This window comes from Pteropus medius, unplaced genomic scaffold (assembly GCF_902729225.1).
Source record: "Pteropus medius unplaced genomic scaffold, Ma_sr-lr_union100, whole genome shotgun sequence".
NCBI lineage: Eukaryota > Metazoa > Chordata > Mammalia > Chiroptera > Pteropodidae > Pteropus > Pteropus medius.
This window is the reverse complement of record NW_024349799.1, coordinates 11,778,479-11,806,112: the sequence shown is the minus strand read 5'-3', so window position 1 is coordinate 11,806,112 and position 27,634 is coordinate 11,778,479. Positions and strand designations below refer to the sequence as shown.

The 27,634-nt window shown below is 34.0% G+C and overlaps 3 protein-coding genes across 10 annotated transcripts in view; 1 reads left to right on the top strand and 2 right to left on the bottom strand.

Moving 5' to 3' along the window:
* Positions 1-27,634, top strand: part of NF1 (neurofibromin 1) — a 209,570-nt gene that overhangs the window by 133,610 nt on the left and 48,326 nt on the right. The gene's annotated exons all lie outside the window — the stretch shown is intronic.
* On the bottom strand, positions 9,125-15,900 carry OMG (oligodendrocyte myelin glycoprotein). Its single transcript, XM_039886056.1, has 2 exons — positions 12,471-15,900; positions 9,125-11,662 (listed from the first exon to the last, which is right to left on the bottom strand). Exons 1-2 carry the CDS (start codon positions 12,471-12,473, stop codon positions 10,334-10,336), a joined length of 1,332 nt encoding a protein of 443 aa, XP_039741990.1. The 5' UTR covers positions 12,474-15,900; the 3' UTR covers positions 9,125-10,333.
* EVI2B (ecotropic viral integration site 2B) lies at positions 16,037-26,662 on the bottom strand. The gene is given in 3 exon segments (XM_039886055.1): positions 16,037-19,855; positions 19,858-20,279; positions 26,369-26,662. Coding segments are annotated over 2 exon segments (1,365 nt in total). The 5' UTR covers positions 20,252-20,279; positions 26,369-26,662; the 3' UTR covers positions 16,037-18,884.

Below are 27,634 nucleotides of genomic sequence, written 5' to 3'. Positions count from 1 at the left end.
CATGTCTTGGCTTTTAAAGTAATGCTGCAGTGAACATGGGGGTTCACAGAATATAATTTGTCTTTTCACCTATTGGACTTTTAGCTCCTAGGTCTTAGATGTCTTCAGTGGATACACAGAGAATTGTAGAGTATGTGACATTTCATAGAATACTTACTAAGTGAACCGAGCTTTTGTTTTATATATGTGATCATTTTGTGATAGTGTTAAAACTAATCACCACTTTTAATTGTAGACACACACAACTAGTTGGAAGGAAGATTTGATTTAATAAGAGTTATTTGAATTGGAGTTCTGAATTGGGTCAAAAAATTTCTTGAATGGTTTTATTTTCTGTGATGCTTAGTTTATAGAAGTTTAGTGGCCTTGTGTGTTAGTGAAACAAGGGTTTGGTTTACTCATCAAAGATTGATACATACTGAAAAATCTGGTGGTTGATACATACTGAAAAATTTGGTGGTTATGGCTTCACATGTACTACAGTAAAAGACAGTAAGTGGCTGCAGTCCCATCTATTACTATGGAAAAACAGTTGTTTTTTTTTAATCAGCTGTGGTTCACTGCTTTCAGTATAAGTATATAATCCTTGAAAAGAAATAATCCTGAGATATACTTATGAGATTTGATTATATAAAACAACATAGAAAAATTCTAAAACAAGCATCTAAGAATAAATACATCCAAGTGAATATCGTTCCCTTCTGAAGAGTCACTGTTAGAGGTGATGTACCTACTTCAAATTTGCTGCCTTTGAGCATAACATTATAGGGAAATAAGTTTTTGGAAGTACTGTCCAATGAAGCATCTTTTTTTTTAAGCATGGTAGGAAAATTTTTATACTTGAAATTTTTTGACAAGGCAAAATATTGAGTTTAATAATACTATTTTTTGTTTAAAATGAGTTTTTTCTTGAGTGAATTATTAGCTGGTCCTTAGTAATATTTGAAAGGAGGGGCCCCAAATATGTTTTCAGTAATGACATCCTCTTTGGAATAAGAGTTTAATGACTCAAACATGAGTGCTTTGAAGAAAAATACAGAAATTTAGATGTATCATGGTGTGACATTTATGTTTAAGGTTAAAATCAGTTTATAGTCAACACATAGTTAATATATGAATATGCTTTACTGGTTTCAGGTGACTCCTTGATCCTTTGGTTAATTTTTACATGTTTTAAAGATACTTTAGCTTTTATAGTATGTCTCTAAGTTCATTCATATTTAATGTCCTGCAGCGTTTGTTGTTGGTGGTTTTTTTTAACTTAATGTCAGGATAAGAGACCTAATACTTCATCCATGTATACTTTGTTAAAGCAAGGAAGATTTTATGTCATCATTGTGGAAAAGCCATACCATGTGGAAATATTAGAGCCTTTAAATAGATGAAATAATTTTTAAGCATTTATTTGCTTTCTTTAATTATTTGTCATTGATGTGAGGAATGAGGAAATACGGCAGAGTTGCTGATGTTTAAGTAATAGAACTGGTAAATGGATGTGGCCGTGTGCCAGTTACTCTTATACTATACAGTATCTCAGATGCAACAGTGGTTGCTGAGGCTTCGGTTGGCAAACAAGGGCCTTCCTGGTGGTTATTGTGGTGTGTGGCATCCTTGTTTTCCCTTAGCAATGTTTTTTAATTTCTCGATGAAAAGCCATTAAATCTTACTTTATTTTCTGTTGAGGCAAGCATTTGACATGCATTTGAACTCAGCCTTCCAGAGTGTTCAGTTCGTTTGTTTGAACTGTGACTATGGGCAACAAAATAACAAAGTGAAAAACTACATTTTCTAATATTGAGTATTTCGTCAGATTTATTTGATATTTGGCCTCGAGATGCCCATGTGAAATATTCAGATATCTGATTTTTTGCTGAGAAATCATATTTCCCATGGGATAAATAACAAACCCTAAACTAACTATTTGAAGTATAACTAAAGAAGGCAGATACATGGAGATACTGTACCACTATGGGTTCAGTCATTTACATTTCCGATCATGTTAATTATCTAAGAATCTCTTATACAGGGATGGGCGGTAATCTTTAACCTATTTCACATTTAGAAAAAAAAGTGCTACTCACTGCCAGCGTTAATTTAATTTTGCATAAACATGCTCTTTGAGGCTGAAGCAAATCTGACTGGTTTTCAATATGAAAATAAAATATGAAAACTGTTCTTGGAGTTATTTCTAAACAGAACTTGTCTCTAATCCTAATGTAACAAAAATCTTTACATAAATCTGATTCATCAGATGAATCTTCGGCTAACAACTGTTTGAGAATGATGAACATCATACATAGGAATGCTATGTTTTCTAGGATTTGACATTTTCAGTGATCTAGAATTACTATATTTTGTAAATAGAATACCACTACTAAAAATAGAATGCTATAAATAGAACGATGTCATTTGTTTCCAAAGACTATCGATATACTAGAGCAGAGCGAAAATAATAATAATAAAAGCGAGATATTTCGTGGCAAAGTTATAACTGTAATCCACAAGTTATCTCAGGGTAAGCGCTGCAGCAGCAAGCACCGCCAGCAAGTATTCTTGAGGCAAACAGGAAATAGGTTACAATATTTATGTAGCATCTACAAAGTGCTTTAATGTACATAATTTAATGTATATTTTTGCCAGAGGACATCTCTAATCACTTGCACAAGATAACACAGGTAATAGATGACAAAACCTTATTTCATGCTCTGTTTAACCTCAGTGTACTTTAAATGTACTTAGAATTATTTTGATCAAAAAAACTATACAGTTTTGCTGTGTTTATTAATGTGTTTGTGTATGTTTAATTTCTGTGCTTTGATCTCATCAGTAATTCCCAACAAATTCAGACTGTCAGGCCACAATTTATGGAAAAGATAAATGGAAATATATATATAGAGAGAGAGAGAGAGAGTACATGAGCGAGTGCACACGCACGCGCACAAGTATCTCAACTGGTTCCTAAACATGCTAAACAGTTGGGGCTGTGAAACCAAAATGGCATTTCTTAAAAGTTGAGCTTCTTAAAAATCTCACTTTGTACCACAGTTTTTCAAAGTGTGAAGCAAACTAATCTGTTTAACACATTATTAACACCTTGAGATGGCATTTGTTTTATTTCCCTGACTAATTTCTGTTGAGCAATCTGCTTGTACTAAATTATTCACAGGTATCAGAATTGACCTTTCTCTGGAATTGTTCCAAAGGTAACTGCCCACTGCCCACAACTAATTCCTTATTAACAAATACCAGCCTAGCCAAATCCTCGTTCCTCCTTTTCTGTGATCTCTTTTTTCTCTGGACTGTGAAGTTATGACTGACCTAATGGAAGAAACTTAGACTCTAGAATAAAACTTGGAGGTTTGACTCAACCTGTCTTAGGTAGATCATTGTTAGCTCACCAATCACATCTTTGATCTGTGTTAATTCTTTTATTTTTAAATTCAGATCAATATGGTCAAAAAAACTAAACTTCTAGGAGAAAGTGATATCTAAACTGAAATTGAAAGGATGAATAAGGGTTTGCCAGGGGAACAAGAGGAAGAAGAGTAGATATGCAGCATCTTTGAAAGACTGGTGGCAAGAGAGAGCATGGTGAATTAGAGGGACAGAAAGGCGTTTTGTTTGAACTAAATAGTATGAGGGAGCATGAAAATTTTAAGGCGATACTGTAAAGAGAAGCAAGGCCTGATCATAGAGTAAACCATATTAAGAGTTTAAGTTTTATTCTGAGACATGGGAAATTATTGAAAGTTTGTTGTTGTTGTTGTTGTTGTTGTTGTCGTCGTTTTGGGGAGGGCATTGTTTTGCTTTTAAGGGAGAGAAAAGAGTTTGTTTAGTTAGATTTGTTGGGGAACAATTCTGAGAGCAATTGGCATGTAAAGCTAAAGTAAGCTAATACAATATAGATGTGCTTCCAAGAATTCTGATAGTGCTATTCTATCTCTGATTTTTACTTCATGAGACCCTCTGGTTTCTTTTTTTTAATTTTTAAAATTATTTTAGATTTGTACTTCTTCATACCTTCACCTTTTTCACCTAGCCCTCCAGCTCCCTTCCTCTCTGGCAATCACCAGTTTGTTTTCTGTGAGTCTTTTTGTTTAGTTTGTTCATTTATTTTGTTCCTTAGGTTTCACATATAAGTGAAATCATATGGTATTTATCTTTCTTTGTCTGACTTATTTCACTCAGCGTAATACCCTCTAGATCCATCCATGTTGCAAATGGTAAGATTTCAGTTTTTGAATGGCCGAGTAATAGTCCATTATATATATGTACCATAATTTCTTTATCCAGTCGTCTATTGATGGGCACTTAGGTTACTTCCATATCTTGGCTATTGTGAATAATACTGCCGTGAACATAGGGGTGCATAGATCTTTACGAACTAGTGTTTTGGTTTTCTTTGGATAAATACCAGAAGTGCAATTGCTTAGTCAAAAGGTAGTTCTATTTTTGATTTTTTGAGGAACCTCCATACAGTTTTCCATAGTGGCTGTACCAGTTTGCAACCCCACCACCAGTGTATGAGAGTTACATTTTCTCCACATTCTCTCCAACATTTGTTGTTGTTTTTTCTTTTTTTGATTTATTGATGATAACCAATCTAATAGGTGCGAGATGATATATCATTATGGTTTTAATTTGCATTTCTCTGATGATTAGTGACCATGAGCATCTTTTCATGTGTCTTTTGGCCATCTGTATGTCCTCTTTGGAGAAATACCTATTCAGGTCTTCAGCCTATTTTTTAATTGGATTTTTTGTGGGGTTTTTTGTTGTAGTTGTATGAGTTCTTTATAAATTTTGGATACTAACTTCTTGTCAGATATATATATATCGGCAAATGTCTTCTTCCATTCAGTTGGATGTCTTTTCGTTTTGTTGATGATTTCCTTTGACCCTCTAGTTTCTTGACTACCCCTATCTGTTCATAGTTCATTTTACATCTCATTTTCTTGTTTTCCTACTCAACCTAAATCCCTTGGACTGTTGTTCCAGTAGAACAGCAGTTTCTTAGATCTCTTCCATTTTTCAAGGACAAAGCAGGTAGTAAAACATACTTGCCATACAGTATTAACATTTTGGTGTATTTCTCTTTTTTTATAGATCTATAATATGTATGCCTATATCCTATAATTTGTGCTTTTCTTTCTAATATTTGCATTTTCCACATTTCCAGCTTTAATATTTTTATTGGACACGATGTTCTTGTCAGTGGATCATTTATTTAACCAATTTCCCAATGATAGATATTTAGCATTGTTTCCATTTTCCTTGCTGTTAGAAAGAATGCTGTGATTTACCTAGAATTTACTACATTAAAAGTTCAAATATTTTAGGTTTTCAATCATTGCTGTGTTGCCCCTCTCCACCATAGCTGATGTAATTAATTAAGAGTATGCAGATTATAACCTGCTGAATGAGGAGTCAGCAGCCACCCACACAAGGTCATCAGGTAACTCCCTCAGCATCCCAGTTCCCACTTTGGGAAACCTGGGATCTTTTTTATTGAAGGCCCAGTTTCAGTACACTCACACAAAGAAAATATAAAGTCACAAGATTTATTACTTACAAATCCCAGAAGTGCGCCGAGGGTAGGACAGTTGGCTGTCCCAGGTCACGAGTGAATGGAGGAGCAAGCACCTATTATAAGGTGGTTGGTTGCAGACTCAACTCTAAGTGTTCATTTTAAAAGGTATCCCAGGAAAAGCAAAGTGGGAGCTTGTGGTGGGAATCCTAAATTTGGGTCCTTATTTAAATATCCAGATTGTGTATATACAGGGTTGTCATACTATGAAATGCCTAAGAGCAACTCAGAATAGCTGTTTTCTCATCACAGTTGCCAGGTGCTGTCCAAAAGAGTTACTAGTATGTAAATGTGGCTACCTTCCCCAGCACTGATTTTTATTAATTTTTAAAAAATTGCTTGCTGATTTAATGAGAATGGCATCACATTTTATTTCTCAGTTGTCACGTGGTTGACCATATTCCCATTGATAATTATCAATCACCATGCTTCCTGTCTTTTTAACATTCTGTTTGTGTCTTTCGCCCACTTATCCATTGGGAATCTAAGTGTTTTCTTATTTTTGTGAGCTTTGATTAACAATCTCCTTTATGGTATGCTCTTTGAGTATTTTTGTAAGGCTCATTTCAGCATAAAGAAATTTGAGAGTTTTGTATAGACAAATGTATTGATGATTTCTTTGTGTGTTTTTTCTTTTTCTCATTAAAAAAAAAACCTTCCACCCAAAAATGTATAAATATTTTCAAATCCTTCTGTTGGGTTTAAGACTTTCTTTTTTCACGTTATCTTTTTTGGTTTGCTCTGTAGGCGTAGCACATGATGTGAGTGTTAAATGCAACTGTTTTCCAATTTTCTCAGTATTGTTATTGAATCTTTCCCTTCCTTTTTGATTTGTGATCTTTTTTCTTGCTAACGTTAATGTTTGAGAACTTACTATGAGGTAAGCACTATTTTGTAGCACTAAGCATTTTCTATCTTATCTTAGTTTTCCTCACAACAACCCTGTGAGGAAATAGAGTTACAAAGAATTCTTATGTGTACTATGCTCTAATTGTGCTACCATTTCTATATTTGGTTATCTTCCTTTCTATTTTTTTATGCCACTACCATTCTGTCTTGTTTTCCTCCCAAGAAAAAAGTACCTCTACTATTTCTTCCTTTTTTCCTGTTCTTACCAGTTTATGTTTCCAGATGAAATTGAGTGTTTTATGCCATGTTCCAAAAATAATCTGATTAGAATGTTTGTTAGAGTTGGCTTAATCCTTGAATTATACTGAAAATATCAATCAAAGTTTATCTCCTGTACTTAGCCTTGGTACCTAAATAAATATTGGGTGAAAGAATAATGAATGGAGAGACCTTTGTTTATCATTTCTATCAAGTCTTGGTTTATACCTCTCATTGTGTTTTAGCTTTTCCACATTGGGTCCTACACATTTCATATGAATGTTATTTCTTGGCATTGTATATTTTGGCTTATTATTTTTGTTATGAATGGTATCTTTTTTCTGTGATTTTCTATTATTTTTTGCCAACATATGAGAAAAACCATAATGTTTCCATATTTATTTTATTTATTTAAAGTTATTCTTCTGAAGGCATTCCCAAGGAAGCCTTTAGATACACAGTTATTTCACCTGTTAATAATAATTATTTTGTTTCTTATTTTCCTATTGTTTCTGGGTTTTTTTGTTCCAGAATTTCCCAGATTTTAAAAAGATTGATGGTAATGAGCATCATTGTTTGATTCTGACTTTAATAGACTTTAACTTTTCGCTTTTAAGATAATGTTTGCAATATATGGTATCATTCCTTATCTAGTTCTTAAAATGTACTTCAGAAGGAATACTATTAATAAAAGATTATAGGTTGACTTTCGTCTGATAGTTTTGGTGTCAGTTAAAGGAATTTCTTATTGCTTCGGAGAATTTTTATGGAAGATTATTGAATAGCACATATTTGTGATCTTTTAAGTTAGCCATAGAAGACATCTTTCTGCCATGATAAGTGAATGTTTTTCTGACTTTCTTCTGGATCCCTATTTCACTAATATCTGAACCTGAATTCTAGAGGGTGGAAGAGCAGGACTGAAGCAAATACATTCTTTCATTCTCTTACCCTAAGGGTATAGATGGAGCTTGGGTGTTTTCATATATGGGTATTCTCAAAGCACTGGGCCTAGACATACACGTGTAATAAATAGTGATCCTGACAACAGCGGCAGCAGCAATGCCGCATATAGAATGTGGGGGCCAAGACACCGTTGATAAGGCTTCATGCGAATTATTCCATTTAATCCTCTGAATAAAAGCACTAGGAAAAGTCTTTTTAGCCCGTTTTATGGTTGAGGAAAGTGGAACTAGAGCAGGGGTAACTTGTCCAGGCTTGTATAGCTAAGAAGTGGCGGAGGCAAGATTTAGGCATAGAACCTTTGACACCAGCGCACACACTCTCCACTATTGCTTTATCCCTAATTGCATTTGCATTATGTTTTTGCTCATATTTGGATCTTCTTGACTGGTGAGAAACAAAAGTTACCTGTAAAATAGAACTCTTAGGGATGTATGTATGTATTTGTATCGTATGAATTTGAGAGATAGATGCTGAAGACTAATACATTTTGAAATGCTTATGGAGCTCAGTAATACAGTAGCTCTTGTCTTAGTGGCAAATAATGAGCCCTCCTCCATTAATAATGCTAAGAATACAATTTCCTTAGAAGGTAGTATTTTCTAATTACTTTAAGACTAGATAATACTTGTTTCTAAGGACTTAGAGTCTATGTAGTTGACATGTACTGAATTTGTAAATTTACTGTTTCTCATCTGCATTTTGCACATATGTCAGTAAGATTGGCATAATCTGTAGCTACTGCCAATTAATGCCTTAATCCATAATTTCACTTTCTTGTCACTTTTCCCCATAGGATTTCTAAAACATTGAATTTTTGATAACCCTCAGAGTGGAAGACATTACCTCTTAGAAACCCGCTTTCTGTGAAACTCAGTTTTTGTATTTTGTAAAACAAGATGCAAGTGTGTGGTAGAGTAGAAAATATCTAAGCAGTTAGTCTCTATCATCGATGGTGAAGATTCTAGGTCAGTGATTGGGAGGAAGTGGGAACAGTTTGCCCATTTAGGGGATTATTTCAAATAACCCCTTTTCTTCGTGGTGAAATTCCCTGACACGGTGAGCCAATTAGGTTTGCTGGGGCAGAAAAATGTTCAAGAGCCACTGTACTCATCAGCACAGGAGAGAAATTGCTTTATTGGAGCTTAACAGTAATTTTTCCATAAGTCTGGTGCTTAAAAGAGAAAAAAACAAAACAAAACAAAACAAAAAAAAACAGCGCATTAGAAGGTTGTTTATTTCTTTCTGAATAGAAATGTTCCCAAACCTAGAAAGTCTATCTTAATTTTAAAATTTCTTAGGAAGGAACATAAAAAGTTTTTCTCTACTCTTTTCCCAACTCTAGGAATGCTTGAAATAGATTATTCCTTATGTCTCACATATTAAACATCTCATTTGTGGCTCACCCATTTCAAATATGCTGTCTTGCATTTTAATCTAGCCTTGTTTCATGGCTTCTTTTTCTGACTCTTGGATGTTATTTATGTTTGTCTCTAATTCAAAGGTGGCTTACTTTTATGTTTGTAGAAAATTTTTGATTTTTTTCTAGTTGGAGTCCAAGTGCAGTTTAATTAGGAGTGTCAAGATTTGCCTCATGCCCAGACCTAGTCCTGTTGTCTCTTTTATTAGGTTTCATCACCTGGTTGTAGCACCAAATGAATCTCATCCTTTTTCTCTTCTTTCATTTTCCTCTCTATCCCTCCCTCCCTCATTACTGCCCGTGTATGTTAGACCACTATGATTTTATCCTGAAACTAGTCTTATTTTTAATTTAGGTAAGTCGGATTCTAATTTCTGATGTGTAAAAGACAAGTTTTCCTTTCCTACACATGCAAGGCTTTTAATTTTGTAAATATTTAAATTTTCCATCAATAAATGGTTTGTTTAATATGCACTAAAACTGTTCTTTTACATAGCTTTACCCCGAAGCTTTTTATTGTGTTTTTAATACTTTTCTTAAATGCAAAAAACAAAACATTAAACTTTCCTTATTAAAATGCAAAGCCTGGTGTCTTCTAGCTTTTTGAAAAGCTTTTGTCCATTATATAATCTGTAAAGTAGCCAAGAGTTCCTCAGAAGCAGGACATCATTTAGATTTAAAACAATTATGGCTTGTGTGTAAAATAATGATGTGGCATAACCATTCACGGGGTGGCAACCACTGTTTTATTTTAGTGGCAAAATCCTTGGATACCTCCAACATTTCATTTACCATAAGGACTTAACCACCAAGGTACCCTAAGCAAAAATGGTTGGGTCATTTCGATTCTACTAAGTAGATTAAGTTGATATGACTAGAAACCCACGTGACACAGTTATGAGCATAGACCTTTTATTTTTTTCCCAGATGTTTGACAGTGTAAATATACATAAAATACATATTAAAGTTAAGATGCTTTATATTTTGTGCAATAAATTGAAGCCTTAAAAAGAAAACATTTCATTGTTTAAAAAAAAGAAATTAGTTTTACTTAAGACAGTCAAATAGCAGCAAGTACCAAGACATTGTGCACTTCTTTTATTTAAGACAAGTTATTTCATTTACATCGGAGTCAGAAAGGTAAGACTGGCTTTCTTGAATACTTAATATAGCTTGAATCACTGGTTAGATAGGGGCTTATTCCCAACTATACATCAGGGAGGAGTTCTTTCATTAGTTTCAGAAAATGCAGACCCTCAGATGGCCAGCATGACCACAGCATTGAGCATTAAGAGAAACGAAGCATTTGCTTTCCAAGCACTTGCCATAGAAGGTAAGCGAGTCTTTACACTTGTGGTGGTCTCTTCTCTCCGTAAGTTAAGGGTTGTGCTTTGTTGAGGCATTTCAGAGAAATTATTTGGCATACCACTGGTAATACTTAGGGTCATGGGTGTTGGGGATGATTTCGTTGAGCTAGTGAGGCTTGTGTTTGTAACCATTCTATCTTGGAGATGAATAGTTAGAGTTGCAGCTGCCGCTTCACGTGAATTGATTATTTCTGTGGATGTATCTTCTGGATAGGGCACAAAAGTCTTGTCAGTGCTGGTAAAGGTGATGTCTTTGCTTACAGTGGCACCAAACGTTGTATCCTTTGTTCGATATTGTTTGGGTATTTTGGTCACTCTGGATTGAGTTACCATACTCAGAGAATTAATGGTGTCCACTGTCTGCATCCCACTTACAGTGAACAAGCTCGAGGTAAATCCAGAAGGTGTGGGGTACATGTTATGTTCCTTCAAAGATGATATTTGGCTAGAACAGGGAGTCCCTATCACATGGGCTTTTGTTTGCATCATCCACTTCAATAAATAAGTAATGTTTTGTTCGTGGTCACATGACCACCTGTTATTGTAAAGGGTTATCTCTTGCAACTGAAAGAGTTGGTCAAAAGCTTGATCTGGAATGAGTGTGAATTTATTATTGTGCAGATAAAGATGTGTGAGATTTGTCAGGTTTATTAATGTTCCTGGAAGGATTTGTGTCAAGGAATTGTTAGAGAGGTCCACAATATGTAGTTTGGAGGGCATGTTGGTTGGAACTGTCCAAAGTTTGTTACTACTCAGATTGAGAACCTCAAGACTTCTTAGTGTATTTTTAATGAGGACAACCTTTTCCAGCATATTCTTAGAAACATCCAGATATTTAAGGTTCCACTGATAAGCAGTATCAGATTTGTCAAGCAGTTTAATGTTGTTGTTAGCAGCAGACATATTCCAGAGAGACCGAGGTAACTGAGCAGGGAGGCTTTCAAGCCTGTTGTTTGAAATGTCCAGGGTCCTCAGATTGGTGTATTGCGTTAACTGGTTATGCAGATCAGTAAACTGGTTATAAGACAGATTTAAATGGATAATATTTTCTTGCAGTCCGGATGGTAATGTAGTCAAGTTTCTGCCTGAACAGTCCACATGCCTGTGCCTTTCTGTGCATATACATTGGAGAGGACAAATGCATAAAATACCAGGTGTGAGAAACAGAAGGATGAACAGGCTGGGAGACATTTTCAATATCTGATATTCCATCAGAGCCTGGAAACAAACAGATACACCCTTCTTTTAATATGCAAATACAATTAGGCATCTGCATGGGTCAGTTAGCATTAGGCAAAATTTTCAATAAACCTCGTTGTTGTTGAGTCCTTTTATAATTGTTCCAGTGATTAAACTAACAAAGCTCCCCTTCATTTATAGTCCAAATGCTTAATCCTTCAACTGGGGCTATGTGGTAGAGAGAGACTCTCTCCCCCTACTCTCTCCTGCATTTTCTCCCTTATTTTCTCCCCCTTTTTTACATAGTCTTTATTTATCTCTCCAGAGCCTTAATATTATAAAATGGCATCTTATAAAATGGAATCTTCAGCTATTTTTATTTTTGATAATATCCTTTTTACTCAGATGGGAAAAAATGGCTGTCGTGTCTTTTTTTTTTTTTAATCTCTGCAGTAATGTGTAATATTCAATGTGTGTGTGTAGGTAAGATTTTATTTAGATATTAAACCAATACTTTGAAATTTATCTTTGTCTTTTTAAGATAAACATATTCTTGCAAAAGATTTTCAAGGCACTTGGAAAATCTAAACCAATACCATACCTTCAAACCTCACATTTTGTAAAGTGATTCTTTTCCAGCATTATTTCAGTGCTGATTCTAAAAGAAAACTGTGTGTATATTTACAAAGTGAATGAATATTGAAAAGAAATTCTTCCACTGACACTGCAGCAAATTTCTGGTGCATGCACTTGCTATTGAATATATATTCAATCCTAACGTTGACTTTTTCTTAAAGAAAAAAAAAATTCCGAAGTCGATCTTTTACTGATTTAAATAACAGCTTACCATAGTGTTGTCTTCAGCATCAGCATCTCATTTTCTCCGGGGAAACTTAAGCTTAAAGGTCGCCTTGTTCTGGAGAAGAGGAACTGCTTCTGGCTGTGGGCTGTGCTTGCCTGCTCAGCTGCATTGTGTTGCTGTGAGCTGAAGCTCTGCAACCACCTGATCAGTACCACATAGGAGGACTGCAGAGCTGTCATTGGTGCTGACTCAAATTTATTGCAAGAGGTGCACACGCAACAAAATAGACGAAAATTTTTTCTTTAATTTACAGTATTAAGCATACTCATATATCTCAGAATTGCTATAGAACGAAATGCCTCATGCACATTAGACCTGGCCCTTATTCATTTCCGTATATTTGTCTCAGCTTAGGTTCCACATTTTAATATTTGTCTCATAAAAAATTTGTGATTCTTTTTAATGCCTCTACTCTTCATTGTTTTTTACATGTTGAAAAATGTTGAAAATGAATGTGACCTTCCTCGTGAATGGTTTTCTAAGATATTAGTTTAATTATTTTTAACTCCTGCCCTTTTATGTTCTTTTCTAAAATAGTACAGTTGTCATGTTACTTTTTAAAGTAACATAATGCAATCTGTTTGATTTTTTATATACTCCCCCAACATAGTGACTGTTAGGCATAATCAGCTTTTCAAATTTATCAACCACTTAAATGTTCATCTTCCTTTTGGGGAAGTACAGAGGTACTTAAATATGATTATTTCTGTCTTTATCTGACATAAAGAATCATTTGACCCAGGCTACACACAAGCGAGGCTACATTTTTAAATGAGCAGCCTGTGCATTTAATTATCAGTTCATGTGGTAAAATAAACATTTTATTTTATGACTTTTGAGTTAAGAATTTTTTTTCTTCATTAAACTTTGTTTGATAAGTGGGTATGAGTGTTATTTTCTCCAGAGACATCTTTGATACTATATGATTGACCACTTATTTGATTTTATGTTTTAAAAATAATAGCATTAATTTCAGATAATTTCTAAATAATGCTTCACACTTTATCTTCTGAGATAACAACTTATACTTTTAAAATTGCATGAAATAATGTAAAAGGAAAAAGTTTGGTTTAAAATTAATGTATAAAATTAATGTTCCTCAAAAAGTATCTACATTTTAAAAGTCTGCAGTGTTAAAAATTTATTATTGATTAGATACTTTATACCCACTTTACTTTGAGGGTGTTCAGCCTTGGATTCTTAATAAGATTCTACGGATTTCAGAAACCAGTCATCAATCTCAGTGCTTAAAGTAATGTTTTAAAAATACTATATTCAGCAATATTGTTGTGGAAATAGGGAATGATTGTTTTGAAATTTAGATTTCTTCTATTTCAGCTGGAGTATATGCTGTTATATTTAAAGGGTTGTGACTGACAGTCAATTTACTGAACACTTAAATTTTAGGAACTCTCATAACATCAGTGTGGAAGTAGTTATCCAGTTCCATTATGCTTACCAGAACTTTTGTTTAAAAAAAAGAACATGTTATTTCATTAATTAATGAATTCAAATGAATTTGGATTTAGGCTGTATCGAGATTAGATTCTGCTACATATAATAGAAAATTCCAATGTAGTAGTAGAGGCAATGTTTCTCATTTCTAAGTTTGGGGACATACCAAATTCCTTCTTCTTATTCAGAGATTATTATGAAATTCTTGGAAAGGTGGACTATTTTAATATGTTTGAATTGTAACAAACTGTCCTATGCTTTTAGAAATTACCATGAAACATAATTGTACATTAGTTACTCCAAAAAATAATTTTTATATGCTTGTTCATTACAACATATTTTAAATATTATTTAGACACATTACATTTTAGATAAATCTACCAACTTAGGAATTACAGCTGTTTAGGCAACTATTATATTTTAGACTAAGTAGTAAATTCATTTATTTACATATCCTTTTGTGAAACACACTGTTCTAGAATATATTACCTCAGTGTTGTGAAAGGTATAACAAATTACGTGCCAGGGAACAACTGTTCTATGTTAAACAGAAGTTTGGAAACCCAGTGTCAGTTTGTCTTTGCTTTTTAGTTGATAACATTTATTGTGCTTATTTGAAACTAAAAGTGTTACATTTTCTACTTTTGGTAATATAGTTGGCTATTCAGACTGAATTTCTTGCTGAAAACAGCTAAGAGTACTGAATAAGGTATTTTAAAAGCATGGAAGAACTGACAAGATAGAAATTATCAGGTCAGAATCCAAGTGGACCAGTCCCGTCTCCCACCTCCCCACTCGTTTTCTCTCCATGCCACTGGCTTGTTGCCAAAACTCAGTCACTTGTTCTCTAGAATGTCCCTCATCTGGATTTATCTGTTTGCTTCCTTGTGAAGATTTAATTTGTTCCTCTATGCCCCATATTTCTTATAAGTGGTTCCTAATAGCATTAACATAATTGCTTATTTGTATCATCCCACAGTAGTTTGAAAATAATACCAGTCTTGCTACAATTAGATTACAAACTACTGAATAAAGTTTGATTTCTTTGCAGTTCTATTTGTTCTTGTATTTCACTAAGGATATATAATCAGTTCTGTGTTCTAATGCAACTTGAAGTAGTTGTTTTCTCTATATTTTTGTATCACCAACTTTACATAAAGTTAGGTTCATTTGTTTCAGTAGATTATCAATTTTTAGGGATTGCTTATGTCAAAACTATATAACAAGATATATTCAGAGAAATCTTGCTTCTCTGTCCCTTCTACCGTATTCTCTTCTTCCTCCTGTTGGTGACTATTTTTATTAGCTTTTGGTAGTATCTGAGTAATATTTCCTTTTGCAAACATACAAAAATATGTATATATTATATGTTATCTCCTTTACATAAAGATTTCATACTAGATACACTGTTACACATCTTGTTCTTTTTTTCTTAGTAATATATCTGGAAGATCCCTTTATATCATTATATAAGGATTTTTCTTATTCATTTTATGATGCATAGTACTCCCTTTGGGAATGTACCATGGTTTACTCAAATAGTTCCCAATTGGTGGGCATCTGGGTTGTTTCCAGACTTTTGCTGTTACAAATAATGCCACAATGAATATCCCTTTCACCTAAGTAATTTTATATTTTGTCCAGTAAATCTTTGAAAAAAAGATTTCTAGAAGCAGAAATGCTCTGTAAAAGGGTAAATGCATTTGGAATTTTTCTGGATATTACCACATTTTTCTCTATAGACTGTACTATTTTGCAGTCCCACCAGCAATGTGTCAGAGTGTCTAGTTCTATAGAGCCTCACTTTAGATTTTGTTGTTGAACTTTTAGATTTGTATCAATAAAGGTAATAGTATCTTAGTGTAAATTTAAATGCATCTCTTATTATGAGGAAGGTTGTATATCTTTATATGTGTTTTTAAGTACTATTTAGATTTTTTTCTTCTGTGACTGTTTTTTGTTTTGCACATTTTTTTTTTTTTTTTAAAATATGTTTTGTCTTTTCCTGTCTCCCCTTGTATTTAGAGGGGTTTTTTTGTTTTTTCTTTTTTTTTTTTTTTTCATTTTAGAGAGAGCCATTGACTTAAGTGCACATTTTTTTTCCAGTTTGTCGTTTTCTTTTGATTTATTATGGTGGGTTTATATTTTGTTCTGTTTTGCTTTTTTGCCATTTAAAAGTTCTTTATAATTGGATTTTTCTTTTCTTTTTATTGGTTCTGTATTTTGAGTTTCAGCTAGGAATGGTTTTCCCATTTCCAGATTATAAAGGAATTCACTCATATTTTCTTCTGTTACTAGTATAATTTTATGTTTTATATTTAGATCGCTGGTCTCTTTAGTGTTTATTCCAATGTAGTATGAAGTACAGATCCAATTTTATTTTTTTCTAATTATATATCCAGTTATCTCAATACTTTTTCCCATCGATTGAGACTTGAGTCTGTATTAGATTTTCCATCTGTTCTATCGATCTGTTTTTCTAATCAGGTACTAATATGACAGTATTTCATTATAGGTGCCCAAATATTTTGCTGCTTTACTTTTTGGTCAGAACTAGGTAACAGCAACAATCACAGGTCACCCTCATCTAATTCATTGTGCTCCTACCACCAGCACCAAATGGAATACATGTGTGAATATATGTGTATTGCATGAAGGTAGGTGCTCTTTGGTCTTATATTAGTGAAAAGAGTGCTTAATTAAGAGTCAGGGAACAAACTCAGCTTTATATTACCTCTAAGCAAGTCACTTACTCTCTCTGGGCCTGTATTCTCAGCAGTTAACAGATAAAAGAAATTGAACTAGATGGTCATCTGGTTAATGCTGATCTGTTAAGAGCTCCACTGATATGTGGTATGTAGTTTCCCTGTGCCTTGTCCTTTCCCATATCCGTGAAATAAACTTTCTCTTCTCAATCCTGGTTCTTCAGTCTTTTCTGTAGGTTTTTCTTTGTTGCAACATTTTTTCCTTCCCGTGTTTCTTTTATTAGCTTCCATCTCTTTCTTCTGATTAACCAAGAATTGCTACTGTTTGGCTGCTCAACTTCCACTGACCTCAGTAGGGAAAAATTGCATGCAGTAAATGGGAATTATTTTTCCTTTGGCAGAGAAGTTCTTTAAAAAAAAAAAAGAAAGAAAGAAAGAAACCAGCTGCTGACAGTAGTCTGTTCTTTTGTTTTACAAAGAACAAAAGGAGAAAAGGCTGCCTGTAGTGTATGACGAAATCAGACAAGATTATAACCAGGTTATCAGTTCTTGATTTAGTTAAGAGACTTGGTACTTTCTTAAATTCCCCAATTACATCTTTTAAGAGGTCAGGAAAGAAGGTGATGAAAAAGAAGACCAAAGGTATGGAAAGAGCCTGTTACGTAACGATTTTATATATACTATGAGAAAGGTTATGGTGATTTAAGGCACATTAAAGTCTTGACCAAATATAAAATGTCTTATTTATACTAACTAGAATACTTAAAATTCAAAAGAATAGTAAATTCTTAAACTCCTGATTGCTGCCAGGTGAAAGTTCAAAGTTTGGAAAACACTTGAAAGAAACTAATGTGGAAGACAGAAGAGAACAATGTAATATGACAATAAACATCATGCTTATTCAGGAAGAATAAGTGACTCAAGGAAATATTTCTGCAGATAATAAGTTTTAATGGTCAGGAAGGGATGGCTTAAAAGATTTAAAGAGAAACATTGTATATAAAATTTCAGTGTCCAAATGCCTGCTGGATTTTATTAAAGATGAAACTTTGTTTCTTAAACACCATGCTACAAATAAATACCATATTTTGTTCTGAAAAATCCCAGAACTGTGAGATTCTCCAGCATTACGCCACCACACTTCATTCTCTGTGACTGTTTCCCCCAGGAGTTATGGTAGGGGTAGGAGGAAAAATATGTGCTTGTTGGGCAAAGAAGTACTTCTGCAGGCACAGACTGACATCTCCATAAGCGCAGGTGGCTGAACACACTCCACCTTGACTTTGACAAAGACTGGACCCATCTCTACTCTGATAACTCAGATTTATCACTTGTCAGGTAATGGAGAAAAGATGAAATTCTGCATAAGGAATGTAGTTTAAGTTTAAATGTACAACGTCAGAAAGTGTGAGTTTAGTGAAGATTGAGAGCCTTCTGTATTTTGATACATTCTGTTTTTCCTGGAAAAATCATCCAAATTGGGAATTAAGCCATACATGTATTTTTTTCACTTTGTAAGATCTCGTTTTGTTTGGATTCTTAAGGAATATAAAGAAGAAACTTTTTAAAGAAGCTAGTTCCAAAATTTGTGCTCCCACAACAAGACAGGAAAATGTCTGCATTATACAGTGCATGCTCATATTTTTTCAGGGTAAATGTCCCCAACCTAACCCCCCATTTTGATATTTTAATATGTTTGTTTTACTGTTTCCAGTGAGAGCTAATAGGAAATTTCTCTGTTCTCAAAAATTTATTTCATCCTTGTGAACTTAGAATATTTATTTAATACTCGAGGTATTAATTTAAAACTTGTATAAAACTTGATATATTTAATTTCTCAATTCCTCTACCTTAAACTTTGAAGTGAAAAAATAAAATTTTATTCAAAGTAACTTAATACACAGCTTTTCGGGGAAAAAAGATATCTACTGGATGACATTAAGTATACATCAATTGTTTCCGAAATGGTTATTGATATATACTATCCACATATTTAAATGTGTTATACATTAAAGTTAGGCACTATAGACAGTAAATAGATCACTATTATATATAAATTTTAAAAATAATAATAATTTCCACCTATGCACATGGGCTTTGAGCATATTGCAGGTAGTTCCTGAATAAAAATCAAAATGGACTACCAGTTGCTTTTTAATATATTTTATCACATAAAGAAAAACAGAAGATGAGTCCTTTAAGAAGGATAGAAAATCAGCTAAAAAGCAAGTTGTAATATTTATAACAGTTCTTCAGGTGGAGGTGGCAGGAATTCGTTGAGATCTTGATTAGAGTTTGGAAGAATAGAGAACTCCTGACATTGGATCTCACTGTTGGAATTTTCTGAATTTTCCATAAAATCTCCTGGTGGCAGGGGCAAGTTAAGTGAGTCAGTGGGAGGCGGAAATGACTCTTTGAACTGAGAGTTATAATCTTCACAGACTTGATTGAGACAGTCCAGAACTGGTGGGAGATTGGTGGACTCATTTGGAGGAGGAGATACAGTTGTCACTATGGGCTTGTCGGATTGGTTACTCTCCTGTCCTTCCAAATCAAGGAGGGGTGGGGGTGGTGGAGGCAGATCTGCATCATCTGAAGAAGAAACAGCAGTGCCAATTGTTGATCCACCAACACTATCCTCCGATGTACCGTTTACTTGATCTTTTATTTTCTCTGTTTTGGGGTTGTTGGACTCTACAATGTTTTCACTTGATTCAAACAACTTAATTTCTAAGTCATCTGCTAAAAGTGCGCTTTTGTTTGGTTTCCAGGCCATAAGTGAGATAATCGATGTACGTTTTGTGGGCACTTCATTTTCTCTAATGTTATCCAAACACATGTCAGGAGTTTCACCATCAGCGAATGGAGACCTACCTGCCCAATTCTGATCATTTGAAGCTGATTTTCTCAAGCATTTGCCTAGTACAATCATGGTTATTGCTACCAACATACAAGTCAGAATTACACCAATTAATATGGTAGCTAATAAATTAGAATTGGTTTTATGCAGGGTGTTTTTTTCACTGGTAGCTTCCAGGTTGAATCCTGGTGTAATCCTAGGTGACCTTTTGATAGCTGGTGTTAGTTGTGTGGGTAGATTTTGAACAGTTGGTGTTACTGGTTTTCTAGGAGAGGTATGAACAGATGATGGTTGTTGAGTGGAAGTATAGGCAGATGGTGGCAATTGTCTGGAGGAAGTATGGGCAGATGTGGTGGTAGTCTGCCAGAGGTGAACATGGGTGGTGCTGTCCACTGGGAGGAGGTGTCAGCCGTTGGTGTTGGTTGTCTGCTGGTGTTATAGGCAAGTGGTTGTCCGGCAGAAGTGTGTGCTGCTGGTTTTCCAGAAGAGGCATGGACAACTGGTGTTGGGTGTCCAACAGCAACTTTGGCAGTTGGTATTGGTTGTCCAGAAGGAACGTTGAATTGTGTTGCTTGACCCAAAGGATTCCCCGTCGTGTTTTGAGAATTAGCTGAGACATATGGCATTGATGATCCAAATAAAGTAGATTGTGGTTGTTGCTCTGTTATAATTGCTTCTGTCTCTGAGAAAAATATATTGTTCAGGTGTCCACAAAACAAAATTAAGATGAAATATTTGGGACCCATTTCAGAATGTTTTCCTCTTTACCAGTGGCTTCATAATGAAAGAAAGGAAGACAATTAGATCTCATTTGATGTCTGGCATAAAGTAGGTAGGTACTTGATAAGTATTTATTAGTTCTAATTTAAACTTGATAAACTGTAGGCTAGTATAAATAATTTTTGAATATACTCTAACTTATCATATAACATTTGGACCTCATAGGCAGTGATTTCTCTTAATTCTTTCATAAGATCTGTACTTGGCCCTGCTGCTTCTCTAGCTTCATTACATTATAGTCCTACATTTCACTCATACTTCTCAAATACATAGATAGGCTCTGTATGCTGGTTCCATGTGCTCTCTCTCTACTTTTCCTCCCTTTACGACTTGAAGTATACTTCACTCTCTTTTTTTCTCTCTCTTGACCATATTTGACACTACTGACTATTCTGTCACTACTACTCAAGGAGCTCTTGTAATAGTCTTCATGTTAATCTCACAAGTTTCTGTTAATCTCTTGCCTCCTAAATGTGGGTAGTTGATATTCAGTCCTCATCTTATCTACTTCGTTTTATCCTGAATCTGTAAGATTTCAACTCTCATCTTTATGCGGTAATTCCCAAACTTGTACATCCAGCCGAGATCTTTTTAATGCTAGTCCTATTCATATGACTTCTTGGTGAACATTTCCATATTGTATACCCACTGTCAGCAAATTCAACATATTTAAATCAATTCATCTTCATCTCAAAACTGACTCCTCTCCCTACTTCTCTATTTTTAATGGTACTACCTTTGTACATTTCTTCTGCACAGTCTATTATATTAGTAATCTTTGTAGCAGCAGCATTGTTTAGCACTATATCTTTATGTTAGGATCTCATATTTTTAAAGGATTTGGGAGTCCTATCCAGTTGGTCAAGTAGTCCTGCTGCTACTTTCACTCATTTGTTAATAAACCTCATCTTTGTGGCAGGACCTGTTCTAAGTTTAGAAGATACCAAACAATTAAAATATTCTAGTGGTAGAAACAAACAAGTAATGAATAATTATAATAATTTGATGAGTTTTCTTCTAAAGGTATGCAGGAGATACACAGAGGAACTAATCTAGCCTAGGTGGGCTTAAGGGAAGGTTTCTCAGAGAAGTAAAACTTGAACAGAATCTTGAAAGGTCTGTAAGAATTAATTAAGCAAATAAAATATTCCAACCATGGGGAACAACGTATAGTCATGGGAAAAGAAGGCACGTATAAGTTTGGCAGGTAGGACTTTTTGTGGTATGTAATAGATGCTAAAACTTGAAGAGTTAAGTTCCAGTTCTATTTCTGCCACCTAACTTCCCATCTACCCATGAGAACTAGTCATTTAATCTCTCCTGTTCTCAATTGCCTTAACTCTAAAGTGAGAAGTTATACTAGCCAGTGTTCAGCTTTGCATGTAATATACTTGTTTTGCATATCATTAAACAGTGGTAACTAGTTATTTCTTAACGTTAGGGAAAGGAAAATCTCAGGGCGTTAGATCCTAGTTGACATGATTAGAAACTAAAGATTTTCTATGATTCGTAGGCCAATCTGAGAGAGACTTGATGTTCTGTGCAAGGTATAATAAAAAGAGACGAGGAGCTCCCTCAGCTTTTGCAAATAAATTTTCAGCATATTTGAGTAGTTTTCATTGCTTACTCCTCTACCACTTGATACACAGTGATGATAAATTATTTTAGTAGGAAAAAAGACGTGAATCTTTTCCCCTGTACAGTCTTTTTATTTTCTCTAATACTTCAAGCCTAAATTTAAAAATATTTCTCCTTTAAACACTCTTGCACATAACCGATGCATTAATCTTCTTAAAAGCACATGTGATTGGGTTACTTCTCCCTTGCTTGAGGGTTCCTCATTGCTGTGAAGATAAAAATACTGAACTGTTTTCTTCTTTCTCACTTGAGTTTACCAGTACTGACTCATCTCTTGACAGAAACTTCTCAGTCAAATGTACCTCTTCCCGTCTTATGTACTTCTTAAACACACAATTTCTTTCATAGACCAACACTTTTAATTACACTGTTTTTCACCCACCTAGAGTGTGTTCTTTTTTCCAAACTCAGCCTCTTCCCCCTTCTGACTGCCTGTCTGAACCTATCCTCATCTGTGAGACCTCAACTTAAATTTCCCTTTCTTAAAGCCAAGTTCTCTGTGACTGACTACAGCCCACAGAAATCAGCCATTCCCTGAATTCCCCTAGTTCTTGTTGTCTTTATGGTTCCTCAAATAATTCTTCATGTATATACCTCACACTTTATTCTCTTAAATAATTGTTTTTATTACTCAACTTTTCACATTTTCTTTTTATTCTCATTTGCTCAAACAAGATGATAAAGAACCTTGAAGAAGGCAGAAAGAAACAAAAATACTTATCTGAAACATACTGTGTGCCGTACTGTCCCAAGTGTTTTCCATACTTTATTTCATTTAACCTTTAAAGGACTCTATGAGAAGAATAGAAGAATCCTTGCTTTATAGATAAAGAGACAGATTCAAATGTGTTGCAGTTTGTCCTGTGTTATATCACTATTAGTGACAGACTGGGACTTTGTATCCAGGATCATCTGGTTTCAAAGCATATGCTCTTTCTACTACTCTAAACTGCCTCTTTTTATATTTCGATTCTTTTACAGCAGAGTACCATATATGAAAGAAAGGAGCCTAGTAACATTTAACCTTCTTGGTTCCTTTCCATTTCACTTTTCACTGTTTATTAATACTTTTACCAGAATGTGAGCAGAGAAGACAAGATCTGAGTTATTAAATTCTGCATTTTATCCATTTTGCAAAAGGTTTAATAGAGAAAAAATTGGAAACTGTTGGCATAAATATGGGGATTTGAATCATCTCTAGATAATTATCATCCATACAGTTCCTACCTGCTGTTCTTACAGATTCCTACCCTACCTCCCAAGGAAAGGCCTCATCAGCAAGTGGTGTTCTTTAGAGTTTCACCTTAGTTTTTTAAAAATGCCATCTAAAGCAACAGAAAATATAGGCCATGAATTATCTTCAGCCAACAATATTGCTTCTTTTGTGACTTTGCTTAAAATTTTTTTAAAAAACAACATGGTTCCTCTTTTCAATTACCTTAAAAAGACATTAGAGAAGGAAAGAGTGCAAACAGGAACGTAATTATAAATGCAGTTTAGTATGTAAGATCAATTTTGATAGGTTCATAGCCTCTTTTGTCTATAGGAAGGCCGTAGGACCTTCAGTATATGAGATTTTTCACGTATTATTTAAGCTGTATGGCAGTATTAAAACCAAATTCATTTATTACCTGTCCTACCCCTTTCCCACGCCCTAATTTGTTGTCTACCTTCTACTGTCTGTTACATCAGTACGCCAGCATCTGTGTTAGAATTCTACAGCAATTCAGAATAGTCCAGAAAAGAAGGAACAGGGTTTTTTAATAAATATAGGGCATAATAGTGAAGAAACTGACTTTTTTCTAGCTTAGAGGCAGTGTTATGGCCAGGGTTATGACCAGTACAGAAAGTTATTTAACATATGTTATTTAAAATATATAAACTGTGTGTAACTAAAGTATCAACATTGTTTCTACAGGGATAGAAGGTAGAACCAGGGTCAGAGGAGTAAAAAGGAGATGTGGGATAAGATGAAATGAAAAAGGAATGAGAAGAAATACAAAATAACACAAAAGAGAAAAATAAGGCAAAAATTATAGTAAGCAGCAAATATATGGAAAAGGAGGAGGTCAGTTGACTAGAGGAGATATTGAAAAGAAAAGTTAATAAGCTGAAGAAAAAGTGGGGATTATGTAATTAGTAAGAAGTTAGGGTAGAAGATTAACGTGGGCAAAATTAGAAGTTGGGGGAGAAGATTGAAGTAGATGAAAGAAGCAACCACAAAATGCTGCTCCTGTATTTGCGATGCAGGGAGGCAACAGAGGATTGTCTTCCCAATATGGAGGACTTGAATCACCCATCTTCTCAAACTCATCTTTCATTTCAGGCTCTCCTGTCTGCCCTAAATATCCTTAAGCTTCTCATTCTCGGCACCCTCCTCTCCCCAGCACTACCCAGAATCATACCTGCTAATTATTCTAAAGAACCTATGCACATTCTATATGGCATTTTTCTAGAAATCCTTTTGTCTACTATTTGGGGCAATCCCAAATTTGTCTACCTTCGTATGGCAGTATTTTGCTCATTATTTTAGTTTGGCACTTTGAGGTTTAAATCTGTGATTTTGGTCTTTTGTTTTTCCTGAAAATTTTAAAAATTTTTAAAAGAAGAAGAGAAATATAAGCTGTTTTAACTAAGCATTTAAAAGGCAGTTACAGTAAAACAGGAGTCCTCATATAATAGATTAAAATTTAGTAATAGTGTATCTCCAACTAGTGAAGTTATCAAATCATAAAAGAAAGAGAATAGCAATTCTATATCTTGAGGAAGAATGGAAAGAGAAATTAACCTTGAACTATGATAGAAAGTACTTGATGACCATCTTTTATCAATAATAAATAACCACCATTTACCGAGTACCCACCAAATGCTAGGCACTATCCTATTTTACTGAGCAAGGTAGTGGTATCCTCATCTTACAGAAAAGAAACTGAACAGAGAAGTTGGGTAACTTGCCAAAGTGTCACAGCTGTAAATAGTGGCACTAATGCAGAAATTATATCAATCTTGTACCAGAGCTTTTTCCTACTGTGATATGTCACTATACATGCCACACTGCCTTTCATAGTAAAATTAGGAAATAGAAATGCTTTATAAAGAACAGAGATGTGAACTCTCTGGAAACAGATATGTAAGTAACTTTGGGAGATAGTCTTGTGTAAATAAACAGTAGGAAAAGAACTACTAGAAAACCATTTTAGTCCTGTGATTCCATACAAACATTATGGGAGTTTTGAGTGGTTAGCCTGTAAGCTGTCATATTTGATGTGATTTTTAAAGATTAGACATTGAAAGGCATCAGATTTATCTTTAACAAATTCAAGTTTATTCAGAATTCAGAATTTCCTCCTAAGTAAAATTATATAGAAGTTAGTTGGAAAACACAAGTACTTTTAAGCTCTAAAATTAGGGCTGAGAAGTCTTGTCTAAAAAATATAGACAAGTCCTATCTAAAAAATATAGACAAGTCCTGTCTAAAAGGAGATTAAAATCTTTATTTTCTAACTTCTGTTGATACTTACTTAGAAGAAATCCAAAGTGGACTTCTATAAGGGAAAGTCATAAGTATTTATGAACTGTCGATATAGGATATTGCCCACTATAAATTTATGATTCTATGATATTTTAAGTCTGTAAACTCTTTGCTGTTTTTATTTCGGAGGATATTTACTTTGTAATTGCCCAGTTTACTTACAAAGTAGACATCTTTTATGCATATTAGCAATTTTCCATTGTTTATTCTGTGGGTGTTTTTTCCCGTATCTATTTTACACTGTTTACTAAAGACTCAGATAATATGTGACATAAATATGTAGATGACATGAATATATACACACACATTTTTCGTAACAGTTTTGCCTTAACTTTAAAAATGAGTGATAATATTTTTATGTCATCATTTGCTTACATGTAAAATTCTATTTGTATAAAAATAAAGCATATGTAATAATGATCATTGAATACCTCATCGAATCTACTTTGGTTTCTTTTTAAATTAACTGAAGGCGAAGGTGACCATTCTTACTACGGAAACTAAAGAGGATTAAAAAATAAAAATAATTTAAATCTATGGATTACGTTATGTATAGGAACATTTTATAGAAAGCAAATCAGAATTTTTAACAGTCAGTATTTGGGGATTGTAAATTCAGTCATATCCCTTGGATTTGGTTGTATTTTATCTGCCATAGCTATAGTTAATTTCTTCTAATTATGGAACTAAGATTAGCAAACCTAAGTAAAATTATGATTATACAAACTTAGGTAAAATTTTTTACTCCAAGACAAGCTCAACACTATTTTTTTTAATTCCATGCAACAAAACCTATTATAGACATCTTTAGACTATCAGAGTTTAAGTTTAAGTTATAGATATTTTAGTTTTAAAAATAAATTTTATATAAAGCAAAGATCAGACGAGATTGCCTGTGTGAAAATTTTCTTACCTCAGATGTTAACTTCTTTTGCAGGATGCTAAATTCTTGTTCTAGCTGGACATTTTGGTGATTTGGCTAAGAAGGCAAAAGGGGTGGTTCAATTCAGATTAAAAATGGTCCTCTAGCAAACTGAAATGGTTTCTGTAGAAAAAGAGGAAGTTTATCAGTAGTTGGTTCAGGAAGTGCAATAAGCCACAAAATGACTAAGAAATGTACTACTGTAACAGAACTTATTTTGAAACAAAATTTGGAGCTATATGATTTGAGTGGTTTTAATTAATGTTTGTAAGTAAATACTTGAGACTCTCTAGTAATGTGATTATGTAATTTAAATATTTAGAATAGAGCCTTGAAGAGCAAATTATATGTTCTAAGGAAAAACTGCCAGTTAGGTTATTACCCATAGTGAGATTTCTTTTCATAGGAAATGAATGATGTGTTCTGTTTACTTGTATGACCTTAGGCAAGTAGCTGCACTTCTGAATCACCATTTCTTCCTCTGGGGGAATATTTATTTCTCTTAGTTGTTGTGTAGATTAAATAAGATAATGTACAAATGTTTCACAGGCAGTAGCTAACAGTAAATGTCAGTGTTATTTCCTTTACATAATTTAGGCAAAGACCAGGTAAAAGTATAATTAAATTTTTTGACCAAATACTTTACTAAATAATTTTTGAGTTCAAGTCCACAACTCTTTGATTACCCATAAAGTAGGTCAGCGGAAAAATAAATTGAGACTCATTCTTTAAGTTAACAAAGGAAAGTATTTTGAAAAGCATATATGAGCCGGTCTGAATAAAAATTTCTTTGGGCAAATCATCTTCTAGTCTCTTTCTTCATCTGAAAAATAGAGATCATGATTTCTAATTTGTAAATTTATTATAGGATTAAATAAATGTAAAGTGCCTAGTATTGCACATGTTATAGTAGAAATAAACAGTAAGTACTAAACCATGCCTTGCTTTCCTATGGTCGCTGCAGAGGAATGCAGATTACTAAGACCCAGTTCTTAACAGCTAGATACTTATAACTTGGTGCAAGAATAATAGTTTCTTTTTTCAAGGGTCCTACTATAAAGCAGAATATTATCAGAATGCTATAAACGTTTGATTGACTCTGTTAAAATCCCTAAATTAAGCATGTAAACCATAATACCAAGGAGTAGAAAACAAAAGTGTCTTTGTTCAAAAATAACTTAAAATTTGAACTCAAAACATATGTTAACCTATCATTTTTAAACATTGTCAGGTTTGGAAAGGAACCACTTCTGTTTG